The 15,151-nt window shown below is 40.6% G+C and overlaps 1 protein-coding gene across 1 annotated transcript in view; it reads left to right on the top strand.

Annotated features, from left to right (window-relative positions):
• Window positions 1-15,151, top strand: part of USP45 (ubiquitin specific peptidase 45) — a 116,778-nt gene that overhangs the window by 77,359 nt on the left and 24,268 nt on the right. Inside the window, exon 10 of the mRNA XM_018564919.1 lies at window positions 9,570-9,651. Coding sequence (XP_018420421.1) covers window positions 9,570-9,651 — 82 coding nt within the window. The remainder of the gene's footprint in view (window positions 1-9,569; window positions 9,652-15,151) is intronic.

Here is a 15,151-nt window from a genome sequence, read left to right as displayed (position 1 = left end):
CAGACCCCCCGCATATAAAATAAAATACCCAGCCCCCTCTCCTGCTTACCTTGTTGCAGGGAGGAGGCTGTGGGCCACGATCATCAATCCCTGGTGATCAAGTGGTGGATTGGTAAGGTCTGCTGCAGACCTTACCAATCAATCCTTTCGGCCAGCATTCAGCGAAGACGCCGGCCGAAAGGATCCAAGTGCGACCACAGAAGCAGCTATGCGGTCTGCATCCGACAGAAATGCAGACCTTGTAGCTGCTCCCGCAATTGGCCCGCGGGACGGTACTTTGAAACCACTGCTCTACAGAGTTGATCAGTCATTGTGTGTACTGTGCAGTTCTGCAGGTTTCCCCATCTTGAAGTACTTTGTTCAGTTTTTCTATCAGTCTGTCAAATGACAAGCTACGTTGTGAAACTACAATGTTAACTGGATCTGACAAAACAGCTTTATTCACAGGAAAATTTGTGTTTAACTGATCTTGTTCTGAAAGTTGAAGGCCAATCATTGATGCCTTTCAGAAGTATTTTAAAGCGAATCTGCATCATTTTCTTCAAAAATCTATCTATCTTATCTATCTTATCTATTTTAATTTTTTATTTTATATTATATTTTATGAATAGTCTTATCCCATCTAGTGTAATATGTTATTTCTGTGCTGTAATAAGGATATCCGCAGATGCATTTGCAACGAAAATATATTGCTGTGTATTTATACTGTTGTTCACATTTGCACCCTCCCCCTGCTTACTTCAAACCTACTATTTTTGTTTGACCTAAATAATTACTCGCTAATACCACCAAAGGGGGGTAATTGTAGCCCCAACCCCAATTTTAGATTATTTGTTTCAGTGAGCTGCCTGGTGATTTACTCCTTGTTAATGTCTTATTCTAAAGCCTGTGGAGGAGGTTATCCCCTTATAGGTCATAGTTACAAAACAAATAATTGCAGCTATTTTCGCAGGGAAGCTTTGTATGCTGGGAGGTTTTTAGTTGTAGCTAAAGTGTTTGTGTCAGAAGATATCCGTAATAATCTGTATGCGGCATTTAGAAGGTGAATTATGTCATCAGGGGATTAGCTATAATGCAGCTGGAACGCTATTTAGTTAGTATGCTTTACCTTTTCATTCAAGGCCAAACATTATGGAGCAATAATTGTACTGCAAAATGCTCTTCTCCAAAGCTGAGTAATATGTACCCATTAATACAATGGTTTATTTAGTCTGAATGTTTTTTGGCCTGAAAACGATTATTAACACACTGGTATTTATTACGGGTCAATCAGACAATAGTTCAGCAATAAATATAGTATTTGGTCAAGAGAGCTGTATCGCTTGAACTGATCACATAAGAAGACATATTGTAAGCTGCTTGTGGGGGTATAGGAGGAAGAGAGGCACTGATCAAACAACTAGATAGAGCTTTGCACTTTGAATTGGAAGAGGTTCAACTGAAAACAGAAGCATAATTCCCTTATACTCTGAAATAAGCTTTTATATAGGAAAAGGATAGGATTTAGTACAGTCCATGGATTCTCCATCCTATCTTTAGCTCACACTTATGTTTCCTTATCATGAACAGGTGAATTCATCTATTTGGATTAGTCTTTGATTTTCAATAGAAGGATTTGTAGAAGGTTAAACTGCTAAAGTTAGTTAGTGGCTGTGCACAGCCTGTTCTAGCGAGCTGTGCATCTGATTGAGGCGTTGTTTACAATCAAGCAAGGCTCCGCAATGGTGGTTATTGATCTGCTTTAGTTGGACACCTATTGTTCCATTTTCTGTGAAGAGAAAAAAAGTATGTCAGCTGTGATTGACAGAATACTGCAGCGGGTTATAACAGTCTAACCTCCTGCCATTCTTCGACCTGTGTTTGGTCAGTCAATTGTTCCCTTTTCTATGGAAACAATGGAAGATGACTATTACTGTATCTATGCCACATTGACTGTCAGCTAGGTTAGTAAGAAAATTGCAGCAGGTCTAGGTGCTGCAGTGATGAGTTGAAGAATAGGTAGATCTCACTCTGGTTGATGTTTGGAAATCTATGTCCAGACTTTGGTGGGAAACTCTGCTTTAGATAATTTCATTATGACAAACTTTGGTCTTCTTGTTTAGAATGCTATTGCCAAACAAAGATGTAAGGATAGCCCCAATATAGACTTTTACACTCCCAGCAAGCCTCAGTTTTTTGCTAGGTGTCCCTAGGTGATGGACGTTTTCTCTTTGCTAAGAGCAGCAAACCACTTTTGTTTCATTTTTGTATAGTCATTTTCTATTTGTTACATAGCCACTGCGTCTCCCCTATTTGAAGCTTTTATGATTGTTTGACTCCTTCAAATAAGCCTTGGGGGCCCATACTCATATCTTACCAGGAAGAAGATGCAGAGCCAGCCTGTAGTGTTGCTTCAGTCACTTGATCCTGCATCTCATTTAGGCATGTAGTGCAATGCATTGAGTTAGCCACTGGGTGCTATACAGGTGTAGGCCTGCAGTCCATCCGGCGCTAGAGCCCTATCCTAGAAGACAATTTATTAGGTATGCCCACCAAGAAGGCGAATACCCGCATGGTCCTTGTCCCTATCATTCTTACGGTACTGCTGCAAATACCCAGGTACCTACCAATGTCAGAAATGTAAGTTCTGTGTGTTTATCGAAACGGGAAATGAAATTATCACCCCAAATGGGCAGAGAGTGAAATGTAAACATTTTGCCAATTGCGAAACCAAAGGGGTTATATACCTTCTAAGATGCATCTGTGATATGTTCTATATAGGTAAAACTAAGAGAATGTTGAAGAACAGAATCTCAGACCACATTTCTGACATTGGGGCACATGATTTGAGATCCCCAATTGCCAGACATATGGTGCACACACATGGGGGTAACACCCAGGGTTTGAAGTTCTTTGTAGTGGACAGAATTCATATGCCCAATAGAGGTGGTGATTGGGATAAAACCCTACTCCAAAGAGAATGTAGATGGATTCACTCCACTAGATCTCATGAAAAACCCGGACTAAATGACTCAATTAACTTTAGTTGCTTTTTATAGTCGAATCTCTCTCCGTCCTCCGCTCCTCTCTCTCTTCCTTCGGTATTGAAGTTCGTTTTTTCACCGTGTATTATGCTCATAAATCTTTGGGATGAAATTTGTTATATTCGCAGGGATATTTGTAACTTTGAGAAATATTGTTATTTAATATGCACTATAAACATAAAATATACTTTCTTTCCAGTGGTAAGTGGTGTCAGGGAGGACCAACATGAAATCTGTGTATATATCCTTAAACACAATATAAGTTTATTATAATGGCCAAACCAAGACAAGCCTTATGATTTAAAAAATCTGGAAGGACAGCATGCATGCTGCGGTAATCATGGCTCATTGCCCTTTGCTGGTTCTCAGGGTGATGTTCCTTCGGTTTCCCTGTGAGTTAATTGCGAAATACATGTTGAGACACTTTAAACAGTTTGGCGCAGCCATGGGGTGGCACCCTTATTTTCTATTGAATTGGTCCCCTGGACCACCAGCTGGGACTGCTATTGAATATAATTGTGTTAATAACAATGCCAGCACATCCCATTTTTACCAGCCAGGCCAGAAGAGAAAGTGAAATAGTTTACAATCCATTAAAGTATAAAGTGATAAAATAGAAGAGTTCTTTAAGGTAAAAACATTTGTGGGTTATTTACTTATATGATTGAAATATATTGTTTGTGTTGTATATTGTAGGGTTCACATATGGAAGGGGGTTGGAGGATCAGGAGAGGCAGATCCTGGTGGTGGGAGATTCCATCATCAGGCGAACCGACAGGATAATCTGTCATCGTGACCGTGAGCGTCGAACAGTGTGCTGCTTACCGGGGGCGCGTGTTCGGCACATTGTGGAACGAATTGACAGATTACTAGATGGGGTTGGGCACAACCCAGTTGTCATGGTGCCCATCCTGGTGCACATCGCACCAATGACAAAATAGGAGGTAAATGGAGTGTCCTAAAAAAGGAGTTCAGAGACTTAGGTGCTAGGCTGAAGGAAAGGACCTCCACGGTGGTATTCTCTGAGATACTGCCAGTGCCACGAGCCACTCCGGAGAGACAGCGCGAGTTGAGGGAACTTAACAAATGGCTCCGGAACTGGTGTCGAAACGAGGGCTTTGGTTTCCTGGAGTACTGGGCTGACTTCTCAGTCGGTTACCGGCTCTTCAGCCGAGACGGTCTGCAACCTAATTGGGAAGGTGAGCATTTCTGGGGGGAAAAATCGTTAAAACACTGGAGGAGCTTTTAAACTAGATAATGGGGGGGAGGGTAAAATAAAAACCAAAAAATTAAATATTAAACAACCTATCGTGACAGATATCATCGAAAAAATACAGGATTAGATAGTGGGCTCACTCCAGTCAACAGAGTCGACATAGTCAAAGTAGTAAATCAAGTCAATATAGAGAGCATACTAAATGTAGTCAGTAAAGTAAATCTAATTGCCCAAGGTAACCCAAGTAGGAATGGACCAACTGTAAAAGGGACAAATAAAAGCAGTAGTGGGGAGCAAGAGGGGAGCAAACATTTAACCAGTAAATGTACAAAAATTAAATGCATGTTCACCAATGCTAGAAGTCTAGTAATAAAATAGAAGACCTTGAAGTTATGTTACTCGAGGAGGACTACGATATAGTGGGAATAGCAGAAACATGGTTAGACGCCACACATGATTGGGCTACTAACATAGAAGGGTACAACCTGTTCAGGAGAGACAGGCTGGCAAGAAGGGGGTATGTATATATTCTAACAATAACCTCATTATTCACATCCGTGACGATATCGCATCAGCTGGTGGAGATGATGTGGAATCGTTATGGCTAGAACTAGATAAGACGAACCGTAACTTATTGTGGGTGTCTGTTATAAACCTCCAAATATAGGGGAGGAGGAGGAGGCCCACCTACAATCCCAAATAGAAATAGCGGGGAAAGAGGGTAATGTTGTGGTAATGGGAGACTTCAATTACCCAAGTATCAACTGGGCTAATGGAACTTCCAAATCGGCTAAGGCAGCCCGTTTTCTTCATATGTTGCAAGACAATTTCATGGATCAGATGGTTGAGATCCCGACTAGGTAAAATGCAATCCTAGATCTGATCATCAGCAATAATACGGAGTTAATTGAGGATATTGAAATCGGGGAGACACTGGGCAATAGTGATCACAAGGTGATAGCTTTTAATATTGGGTGCAAGAAAGGGAAGGGGGATGGGCCGACGAGAAGCCTAAACTTCAGGAAGTTTAACTTTGATAAACTACGCAATATAGTGGGTGAAATCGATTGGGAAAACGTATTTGATACACTAAACTTTGACCAAAAGTGGGACTGTTTCAAGAACAAATTAAAAAATGCTATTACCAGGTGTATACCGCAGGGGGAACAAAAGTAAAAGATCAAAAACAAAGCCAATATGGCTAAATAAATCGGTAAAACAACACATTAAGGGGAAAAAAATAGCATTTAGTAAGTATAAAACGGAGGGGACATATTGGCATTCCAAAACTACAAAGAATTTAATAGAAGATGTAAACTGGCAGTGCGGGCAGCTAAAATTGAATGTGAAAAATATATCGCCGAAGTTAGTAAAAAGAACCCCAACATTTTTTATCAGTACATACACAGTAAAAAGGTGAGAAAGGAACAGATAGGCCCAATAAAGGACATAAATGGGTTGTTACTCACAAACGACAGGGAGAGGGCCGAGGCGCTAAATACTTTCTTCTCGTCGGTATTCACCGAGGAAACAGATGGGTTCAATGTACATGATAAAATACAAAATTTAACAAGAAATACACCTGAGTGGTTGACGGAAACTAGGATACAACATAGGCTTAAACTACTAAATACAAATAAAGCATTATGACCTGATAATCTACACCCCAAGGTACTCAAAGAACTGAACAAGGAGATAACGAGACCATTGTTCCTCATTTTTTTTTTTTTTCTAATGGGTGAAACAAATACTTTGTTCCTCATTTTTAAGGAATCCGTAATGGCTGGTAGAGTGGCAAGCGACTGGAGAAGGGCTAATGTGGTACCTATATTCAAAAAAGGGTCAAAATGCCAACCTGGGAACTATAGGCCAGTTAGTCTGGCATGCATAGTGTGTAAACTGTTGGAGGGAATTATTAAGGACTACTTAGTGGAATTCGTCCAGGATAATAGTATAATAAGTGATGTACAGCACGGAATTTAGGAAGGATCGTTCTTGCCAGACCAACCTGCTGACCTTTTACGGAGAGGTAAGTAGAGATCTGGATGGGGGGAGGCCGTTGGACGTAGTATATCTGGACTAGTTCCTTGGAGACATAAAGGGGTACAGGTACTGCTAAGAGAAAAATCACACATGGACTCATATACACGCACACACACCGCTTCAAACATAAATGCATACACGAAATAGGTTGGACTTGATGGACTTATGTCTTTATTCAACCACAAATACTATGTAACTATGTTTGGGGGCTCCACTAAGGGCCATAGAGAAGTGAGAAGGCTACATGCAGCCCCAAAAAACAGACATTTTCATTGGTGTAAACATTTATCTTTCACCAAGAAGAACATTGGGAGGTATCTTTTTTTCGCAATCAACATATTTTTGGCCAGCTTGAAGAGCTTGCTCGAATTGCATTTTTGCAATTGTGCACAACTGAAGATTTCAACCTGATTAGGTGACTTATACAGTATCTTGGGTTTTGTAACATACTATGTCATTTGCTGCATACGTTAGGAGACATGTAGCTAACTAATTTGTAACTGGTTATAAAACTGATCATTTGTACAACAGCAAGAGAAATTACTAAACCACATAGTACTGCATGTATGCCAGTGCCACCATTCCAGTGAGTTTAAAGTATAAGATACAAATTTATATTGAGGGTTTTTTTTAGAAAACAATATAATTTATAGGTGTTTCCAGCACCTCCTTTTAAAGTTGAACTCAAAGCAGGTATAAAAGACAAAAGATAACACAGTTCTGTATTAATGCATCACTATTTGTGAACGGCATACCTTTGACAGATTGACTGCAAATGCTAAATCCATGGATAATGTTGCGGGGAAGAAGAGGAAGCTGGAAAACACATGTGTGAGTGGCAGGATCGCCAGCTATTATGCGTTAAGGTGGATCCAGGTTGCATAAAAAAGTATATGTCTTGAAATTTGAAGAGCAATTTACAATTGATTGTACAATGTTTTAAGGGTTTACATACAGTATACTTTCAAATGTATTTTTTTTAAGTTTAAAGGAGAACTATGGGGTCAGTGTTTTTCCCCATAGTTCTCCTTAGGGTAACGGGAGGACACAAACTAGCATCCTCCCTTTACCCTAAGCTCAGTATACTGCGAGCTACAGCTCGCGGTATATTGAGACGCCGGAGCGGATCCTGACATGGACGTCGAGATCCGCCCAGCTGCGGGAGTGACAGCTGGCTCTGCCTATCTAGAGGCATAGCCAGCTGTACCCGCCACCTCCCCGTCCGTTCCGCCAGTCAGCGCTGGCAGATCGGAGCGGGGAGAGGGGAATCCAGCCCCTCCCCCTGTCACGGCAGAGAGCCGTGACAGGATCGAGAGGTGAGCGAACCCAGTATGTGTTCGCTCACCTCCCGATCTACTGAGCCGACCTGTGACAGTCTCATTGTCACAGGTCGGCTAGAACTATGAGGTGAGTGGAAATCAGTCATCTCATAGTTCTCCTTTAAGTAGTATAAGTGCCAACATTTGACCTGGTATCAGTCTCTTGCAGTCCCTGTACAATAGAGCTCAGACAGGGAGGGGAAGAAGCTTATGTGCTATCAAGGACTATGCTTGATAGAAGAACAGGACAGAATTACAGAGATATGAGCTAGTTAGTCTGCTGCTTTCCCTTTCACTGTCTAGTCACAGGCTGTGGGAGAACCAAGACCAAACTGCAGCAGAGAAAAATCAGGTCTTCACCCCTGCCAGGTTGTGTTGTGCAGCAGACAAGTGTAAAGCTACGGACTAGATGGACAGAAATACAAATCTTTTGGCAGGTCTTTTGTATGTATTTAACCTGCAAACTGTATTTTGTTTGCCTTTTTTCGCTTTAAGAATAGTATTTCTTCCAAGAGCAGCAATTTTCTTGAATAAAGAATGTGTTGCTATACCAATACCTCCAATTTCCAAGACTGCGTGACTGGCATGCATCTCTGTGGACAAGAAAAAAATTTTCATTTAGGGTCCTTTCATTTCCAGATGTAATCTTTAACGTCTTCCACTTAATAAATTATCAAATTGAACGAAATGTCAGACCTTGAGACCTGAGACTTTGAAATGTAAGTGTAGATGGACCCTTAGCTGTATGGTAGCAACCATAACATTAAATAATTGCTTTCCTTGAAGCCCGACATTCCTACTTTTCTTCTTTTTTTCTTCTTGCTTGTATAGCCATTATATGTACCGTAGAGCCTACTTGTTACTCAAGTGAGATCGATTCTGTGAAGGAGACTTCAGTTTTTATTTAAGGCCAGTTGTTTTTCTGCTTTTTACATTTTGAAGGTTGAATGTGCAGCTTTTTTAATTGCTTAGCTTATATTCGTAAACAGGTAAGGGCTGCTTGATGCAAGTCCTGCATTTTGCTCTTACAATTTGAAGCTGGGGTTTTGGAAGTGTATATTCGTTCAAACCAGTCTTCATTAATCACTAGACTTGTTAGCCCCCTATGTGATAGCAATAAAGTTAAGTGTAAAAATGAAAGTAACAGATTTTAAAAAATGCAAAAAAATAAAATGTTATGTCCCCAGCCCCCCACGTGCATGCACATATACCGCAAACAAGCTTCACATGCACCTACGTGCAAAAAGGAAAATTGCACCGCACATTTTACATATCGCCGCAAGCGCCAGGGTGAGAGCAATAATTTTAGGGCCATCAATCACTGTTAGCACTAAACTGATGAGCCGTAAAAGCGTTTAAAGCGCCGCCTATGGGAAATTTTGTTATTGTAGTTTTTGCGGTTTCACGGACACACGCAATTTTAAGGCTTGACATGTTTGGTATCTATTTGCCCGGCTTGACCCCATCTTTTATATATATTTTTTAAATTCTTTAAAAAAAAAAAAGGGGGGGGGGAGCGTAGGGAGGAAAAGACAAAATCTTTTATATTTTACCAAAAAAATGGATATTAGATTATGTTTCTGTGCAGTAAATGTAATTTTAGTTTATTTTATCCTAAAAATACTTGTTTGATAAACATTTGCGCAAATACCTTGCAACATAAAATATTGCAACAAGCATCTTTTCATTCTACAGGGCCTCTGCTTTCAGAAAATATTTTATTGTTTTGGGGGTCTGAACCTGTTTTCTAGCCAAAAGTTCAGATTTTATCATTTGTGTGCAAATGTAAGAAATTGCTCTGGGCAGCAAGTGGTTAATGTGTGCATGTGTACCATTAAAAACAAAGCAGGATCATAACACTTTGATACAGCTTTACATTGAAGTAAACCTGATTTGTAGTGTTGCATTGTCCTATTAAGTTAAAGCCTAATTGTACTTAATTCGAATTTGATTTTTCCCCTGCTACAGCGCATACAGTCTGGAATTTTAAAAGCATTCAACAACCCGACAACTAAAACAGCAGATGAAGATACAAGGAGAATAATCAAAGGTAAGCTGCTTCACATGGATTGCTTTTGGTTTAAACTCATATCATAAACTCATATCAAGGATCATCAGTGTGGGAGACAAGGAGGACTCTCTTTATGGCATACCAGTTTGTCCTCCGTGCATCTTCTGGATCTAATTGACCTTTTATTCAGAAATGGGAGGGGGATCTGCACGTTAAGTTCTCCAATGAACAGGTCAATTGGATCTTGTTTTTCACCCATAAAGCCTCCATTTGTAACAGATATCAAGAAATCACCTACAAGATTATGACCCCCTGTGTCTTAGCCAAACTCTTTCCAGGACAATCTGATGTCTGTTGGCACTGTCATGTGCACAGAGGTACCTTCCTTCCTATTTTCTGGGAATGCCCTTTGATTAAATCCTTTTGGCAACAGGTCTTGGGTGTAATTATTACCTTAACTGGGTTTGACCTTACTGATTGCCCCGTTGCTGTCCTCCTATATTTGACTCCAATGTCCCAGAGAGATACAAAAAAATCACTGTTGAGGCATCTGTTGAACGCCGCCCAGGCATGTGTTCCAAGTGCTTGGAAATTATCCAACCCCCAAACAATTGTACAGTGGTTTGCCAGGGTGAATGAAATCAGAGATATGGAAATCCTCATGGTAGCATTACATGACAGGCCTGAAGCCTTCTCAGATCTGGTTCTACTGGGAACAATTTGTCCTTTCTGATGAATATACTGCTCAACTGTATGCTGTTGTTTCCTGCCTTATTGGTCTCTGCTGGCTCTGAGCAAGGGTATCTTTTTCTCTCTCCTTTTTTTTTTGTCCTCTTGTTTTCCATTCATTCTTACTGCTTTTGTTTACTTTGGCTATGCGCTCTCCTGTTTTTTTTTCTCCTCCCCCCCCCCAGTGCACGCACTTTTCTCGTTTTGCTTTCTGCTCTGCTTTCCCTCTTCTCCACCCACTTTTACCCTACCCCCGGTTAGACTCATGTCTCCGTTAGTTCCCTGGCTGTTAAATTATTATAAAATTCCTGGATCCCACCAATGATTGCTTGCCTTTTAACTTTTAAATCCGTATTGAGTTTCTTTTATTTATTATTTGTAATACATGCATATTATTTTTCCTGGCTTGTAGACATGGTCCCCTTTCTGTAATGACCTTTGTCATTCATTCTTTTTATGCAATCTATACTTCTCTGAATGTTTTCTGTATCTTGGTGGTTCTTGTTAAATAAAGAATTTGAAACAAAAAAAGGACCATCAGTGTGGGAGACAAAAGTTCCACAGAGAAGTACAGATGTAGCGACCTATGCACATATGCTTATTTCCTTACTGATTACATGTTTTCTGATGTAGGGTGTGCATTAGATTCAGTTTGTATTGTAGTCTATCTGCAGCTAAAAGCTTCTTGCAAGTTGTGGATAGAGGATTAGAACTCCTGTCAGGTTTTACTGCTGTTGGAGGCTCCATTGGAAAGATTTCCATTTCCTATCTGGTAAAAAGGTTGTTCCCTGGACAGGTTGTGAGGGGAAATCTCTTTAACAACAACACAGACAGGAGTAAAAATGCTTTTTTTTGGGCTCATGCTCACAGGAGTGCACCCCTACAGAGACCTGCTCCTGATGTTACAGGTGCTGCGTGTATTTGCGTGCAGCCGCCTGCACATTCCTGTGGGAGGACACAGCTGCACAAGGCTAAACGTGGCCCTGAACCTGTAGGTCCGGTTGCCCGCACTAAAATATACACAGCACCTGTCCTTCCCAGAAGCAGGTCTTGGGCATGCACACCCATGTGAATGAGCCATTTCAGTAAATTAGGGGAATGCTGAAACCTCTGCTTTTTATTATCTGTTTCCCTTGTTGCAGATTTTCTCTGTATGGTAAAATGTCATCCCCAGAAGTGAAAGTGAGGGGAAATCTTTATATTGGAGCCCCAAATAGCATAGGAATAGGTTCTAACCTTTTCCCATTTTTCCAAAACAAAAAAAGAAAAAAGTTTGGGTATAGAATATAGATACACTGCCTTAAATATAAGTAAACCGTTGATGTCTATTGAGCAGGCTGACAACTAATAGCCCAATACATTTAAGGAGACACTGATCTGATCTGTTAGAATACCCATCTTGATCTCTCTATTTTGCCAGTGATAAATGGCTCTTTAGGAAACTCACTGCTCTCACAGATGTAGTAGGACAATCTGCTCATACCTGCACAGCTGACTGTCTTCCTCTATCTTCCTCTATTAATAGCCACCCTTTTGTTCCTACGCTGGCACTATTCATATTGCCATAAAAGAAAATTCCAGAACGCACATCTTGCCAATGCTGCCACTCAATAATAGACATGTGCTTTCTGGTTTGTGTCTGTATTGCCTGTTATGTAACTATCCTTTGCTACTCCAGGTCACCTCTAATTGTCCTTTAACCAGTGTATGAGAAATTTGAAGAGAACGTTCTGGTGGCATGGCGTCATTTATCATCTGTATTAAAGAAGAACACTCTCTAAACATGTCTAAATATTTTATTGGCAATTTTTTCTTGTTTCTGAACCTTAAAGAGCTGCTAATATACAGCATACATTAGCTGCCCTCCTAAACCACATACCCAAAATATTTCTTGTCTACACGTGCCCTGATCACTGGAAACTAGCCCCATCATTGCATTATCATGACTGATATGCCACAAAGAAAAACTTCAGTTATATCTCATGGCAGCAGAGCTTTGGTTGCTAATATTTTCAGATCTGCTTAGCTATTGCCTGATACGGAAGAGTGTCCAGAACTTTTTTTTTTTCTATAGTTCTTTCACATTGGTGTTGACTGTTAAACTGGCTATACATGTGTCAATTCGATAGAGCGATCAAACTTTTGATTCTTGCCAAAAACATTAAGATGGGATCCAAATTTCCCTGATCAAATGTGGAGTAAAAATTAGATTGTTTTAGAAGACAATAATTTTTTTCCTTTTTCAGTTCGATCTCTTAAACTGTATTGAATATATCAATTTATTGCCCAGTGTCAACTTCACAGTCAACTGAATTCTGGCAAACAATCAAACTTGTGGGTGATAGATTGATTACTTTTTGCGATTGCTAGGAAATTTATTTGCTATTCCTAGTAAATTGAAATTGGTTAAAATTAATTGAAATCTGACATATGTATGGACAGCTTTGAGTCAAACATTTAAGGAGCAGTCCTTTTGCAGTTTCCTTTAAAGTCTCTTGTAACCTTTTGATCAGACCATCAAAAAACAAAGGTTCAATTGTACAAATAAAGCCAGGGGGCCTTGTAGGTTTGCTTACTTATTTCATGGTACTGGAGCTCACAAAGAGTCTTAAACTCCTGGAACTAGTAGACATTATTTTTTTTCAGAACAATATATTGTTTTCTGAAAGAACACTGGGATTATGTTATACAAACAATATAATACAAGTAGCAGTCAACTTCTACTTTCTATATTAAAGGCATTTATTTTTAATATTTAAACATATAGCAGTACACAAGTGCACCACATGTCCCCAGACAGCACAACAAGGGCCGGTATGTACAAAGACTAAAGAAAAGCAAGCACTCGTACACGCAAGCATTCACTCCGTTCCCCTCAACCTCTCCGCACCTTCATAGGGACAACATGACTTCAACAATCATCACCCTAAGAAGGAATAGTCACAAAAGTGACATTTGGTTACTGGAGCCATAGGCTCCAAATTTTGTCCACCTTTTGCCAACATATATCAGTCTGTACTTGGGCAAGGCCACATCAATTAGGTGAATTACCTTATGGCAGACAGATGGATGATTATTTTTCCAGTCTAAGAGAATTGCTTTCCTTGCATTGAAACAGATTAAGTGAAACATGCTCCTGCAGTGTGTTCTTAGAATAAAGTCCTCAACATCACCAAGTAGAAGATATGTGCTGACAACATTGTTAAAGGATACGTTCACCTTTTGCAAAAATTAAAGAAATGCATAATTAATTATATATGAAAAAATATGCATTTCTTTAATATTTGCATTCAAGTCTGGAAAGCATTGCAATCGTGATCACTCGATCGGGGCTGCAGGGAATGTGAGGGGAGAGACCTGGAAGCAACTGTTCAGAAACATGATGACTGTACTTGTTTGAGCAAAAATGTAAAGCAACACTTTGCTGGGCAATGTATATTTGTTTTATCTGGATTCATTGTTAAAAAAAGGTTTGAGCATTTAATACCACTTTAAGATGTAAGTGATCAAGACCATTTGCCCAGTGCAGTCCTGAACCCTAAGTATAGAGGTAGGCAGGGATTTCACTCTAGCCAAATATGGACCTGTGATGTTCTGCTACACTATATTGCCAAAAGTATTGGGACGCCTGCCTTTACACACACATGAACTTTAATGGCATCCCAGTCTTAGTCCATGGGGTTCAATATTGAGTTGACCCACCCTTTGCCACTAATAACAGCTTCAATTCTTCTAGGAAGGCTGTCCACAAGGTTTAGGAGTGTGTCTATGGTAATGTTTGATTCTTCCAGAAGCGCATTTGTGAGGTCAGGTACTGATGTTGGATGAGAAGGCCTGGCTCCCAGTTTCTGCTCTAATTCATCCCAAAGGGGTTCTATCGGGTTGAGGTCAAGACTCTGTGCAGGCCAGTCAAGTTCCTCCATGGGAGCATAAAATTGTCCAAAATGTCTTGGTATGCTGATGCCTTAAGAGTTCCCTTCCCTTTAACTGAGGGGCTAAGCCCAACCCCTGAAAAACAACCCCACACCATAATCTATCAAACTTTACACTTGGCACAATGCAGTCAGGCAAGTACCGTTCTCCTGGCAACCGCAAAACCCAGACATGTCCATCGGATTGCCAGACAGGGAAGCGTGATTCGTCACTCCAGAGAACACGTCTCCACTTCTCTAGAGTCCAGTGGCGGCATGCTTTACACAACTGCATCCGACGCTTTGCACTGCACTTGATAATGCAAGGCTTGGATGCAGCTGCTCGGCCATGGAAACCCTAGTCCAGTGGTGGCGAACCTTGGCACTCCAGCTGTGCCAAAACTACAAATCCCAAGATGCATCTGCCTCTGGGAGTTATGTCTGTGGTTGTCAGAGCCTTGCAATGCCTCATGGGACTTGTAGTTCCAAAACAGCTGGAGTGCCAAGGTTCGCCATCACTGCCCTAGTCTGACAGATACTATTTAAAGAATAACTCTGGGCAAAACTTCTATTAACCCTTGCACTGTGGCTACCCCCACACACCCCCACTCATTTTGTCTAGGTGCTAAAAAAAACCATTCCTCAGCATCCTCACATCCATACACAGTATATAAAACGTGATAATTTACGGGACCTTAGACCACTACAGAGGAGAGGGAGAGAGGCTGGAAGGACCGGCCTAAGAACAAGCCTTCTCAACAGTTTTGGTGAATATAACTTTTTTTGAGCACCTAGACAAAAATGAGCAGTTAACTGAAACCCCCCCACTGCAAGGGTTAATGAGTTATTTTTTAAGAGAGGGGGCATAGTTAGGCTTAATGGTTTTGTGTGTGTGTGTG

Source organism: Nanorana parkeri, unplaced genomic scaffold (genome assembly GCF_000935625.1).
Source record: "Nanorana parkeri isolate BGI_ZX_2015 unplaced genomic scaffold, ASM93562v1 scaffold795, whole genome shotgun sequence".
Lineage (NCBI taxonomy): Eukaryota > Metazoa > Chordata > Amphibia > Anura > Dicroglossidae > Nanorana > Nanorana parkeri.
The sequence above is the reverse complement of the archived record's forward strand: the minus strand, read 5'-3'. Positions and strand labels throughout refer to the sequence as shown.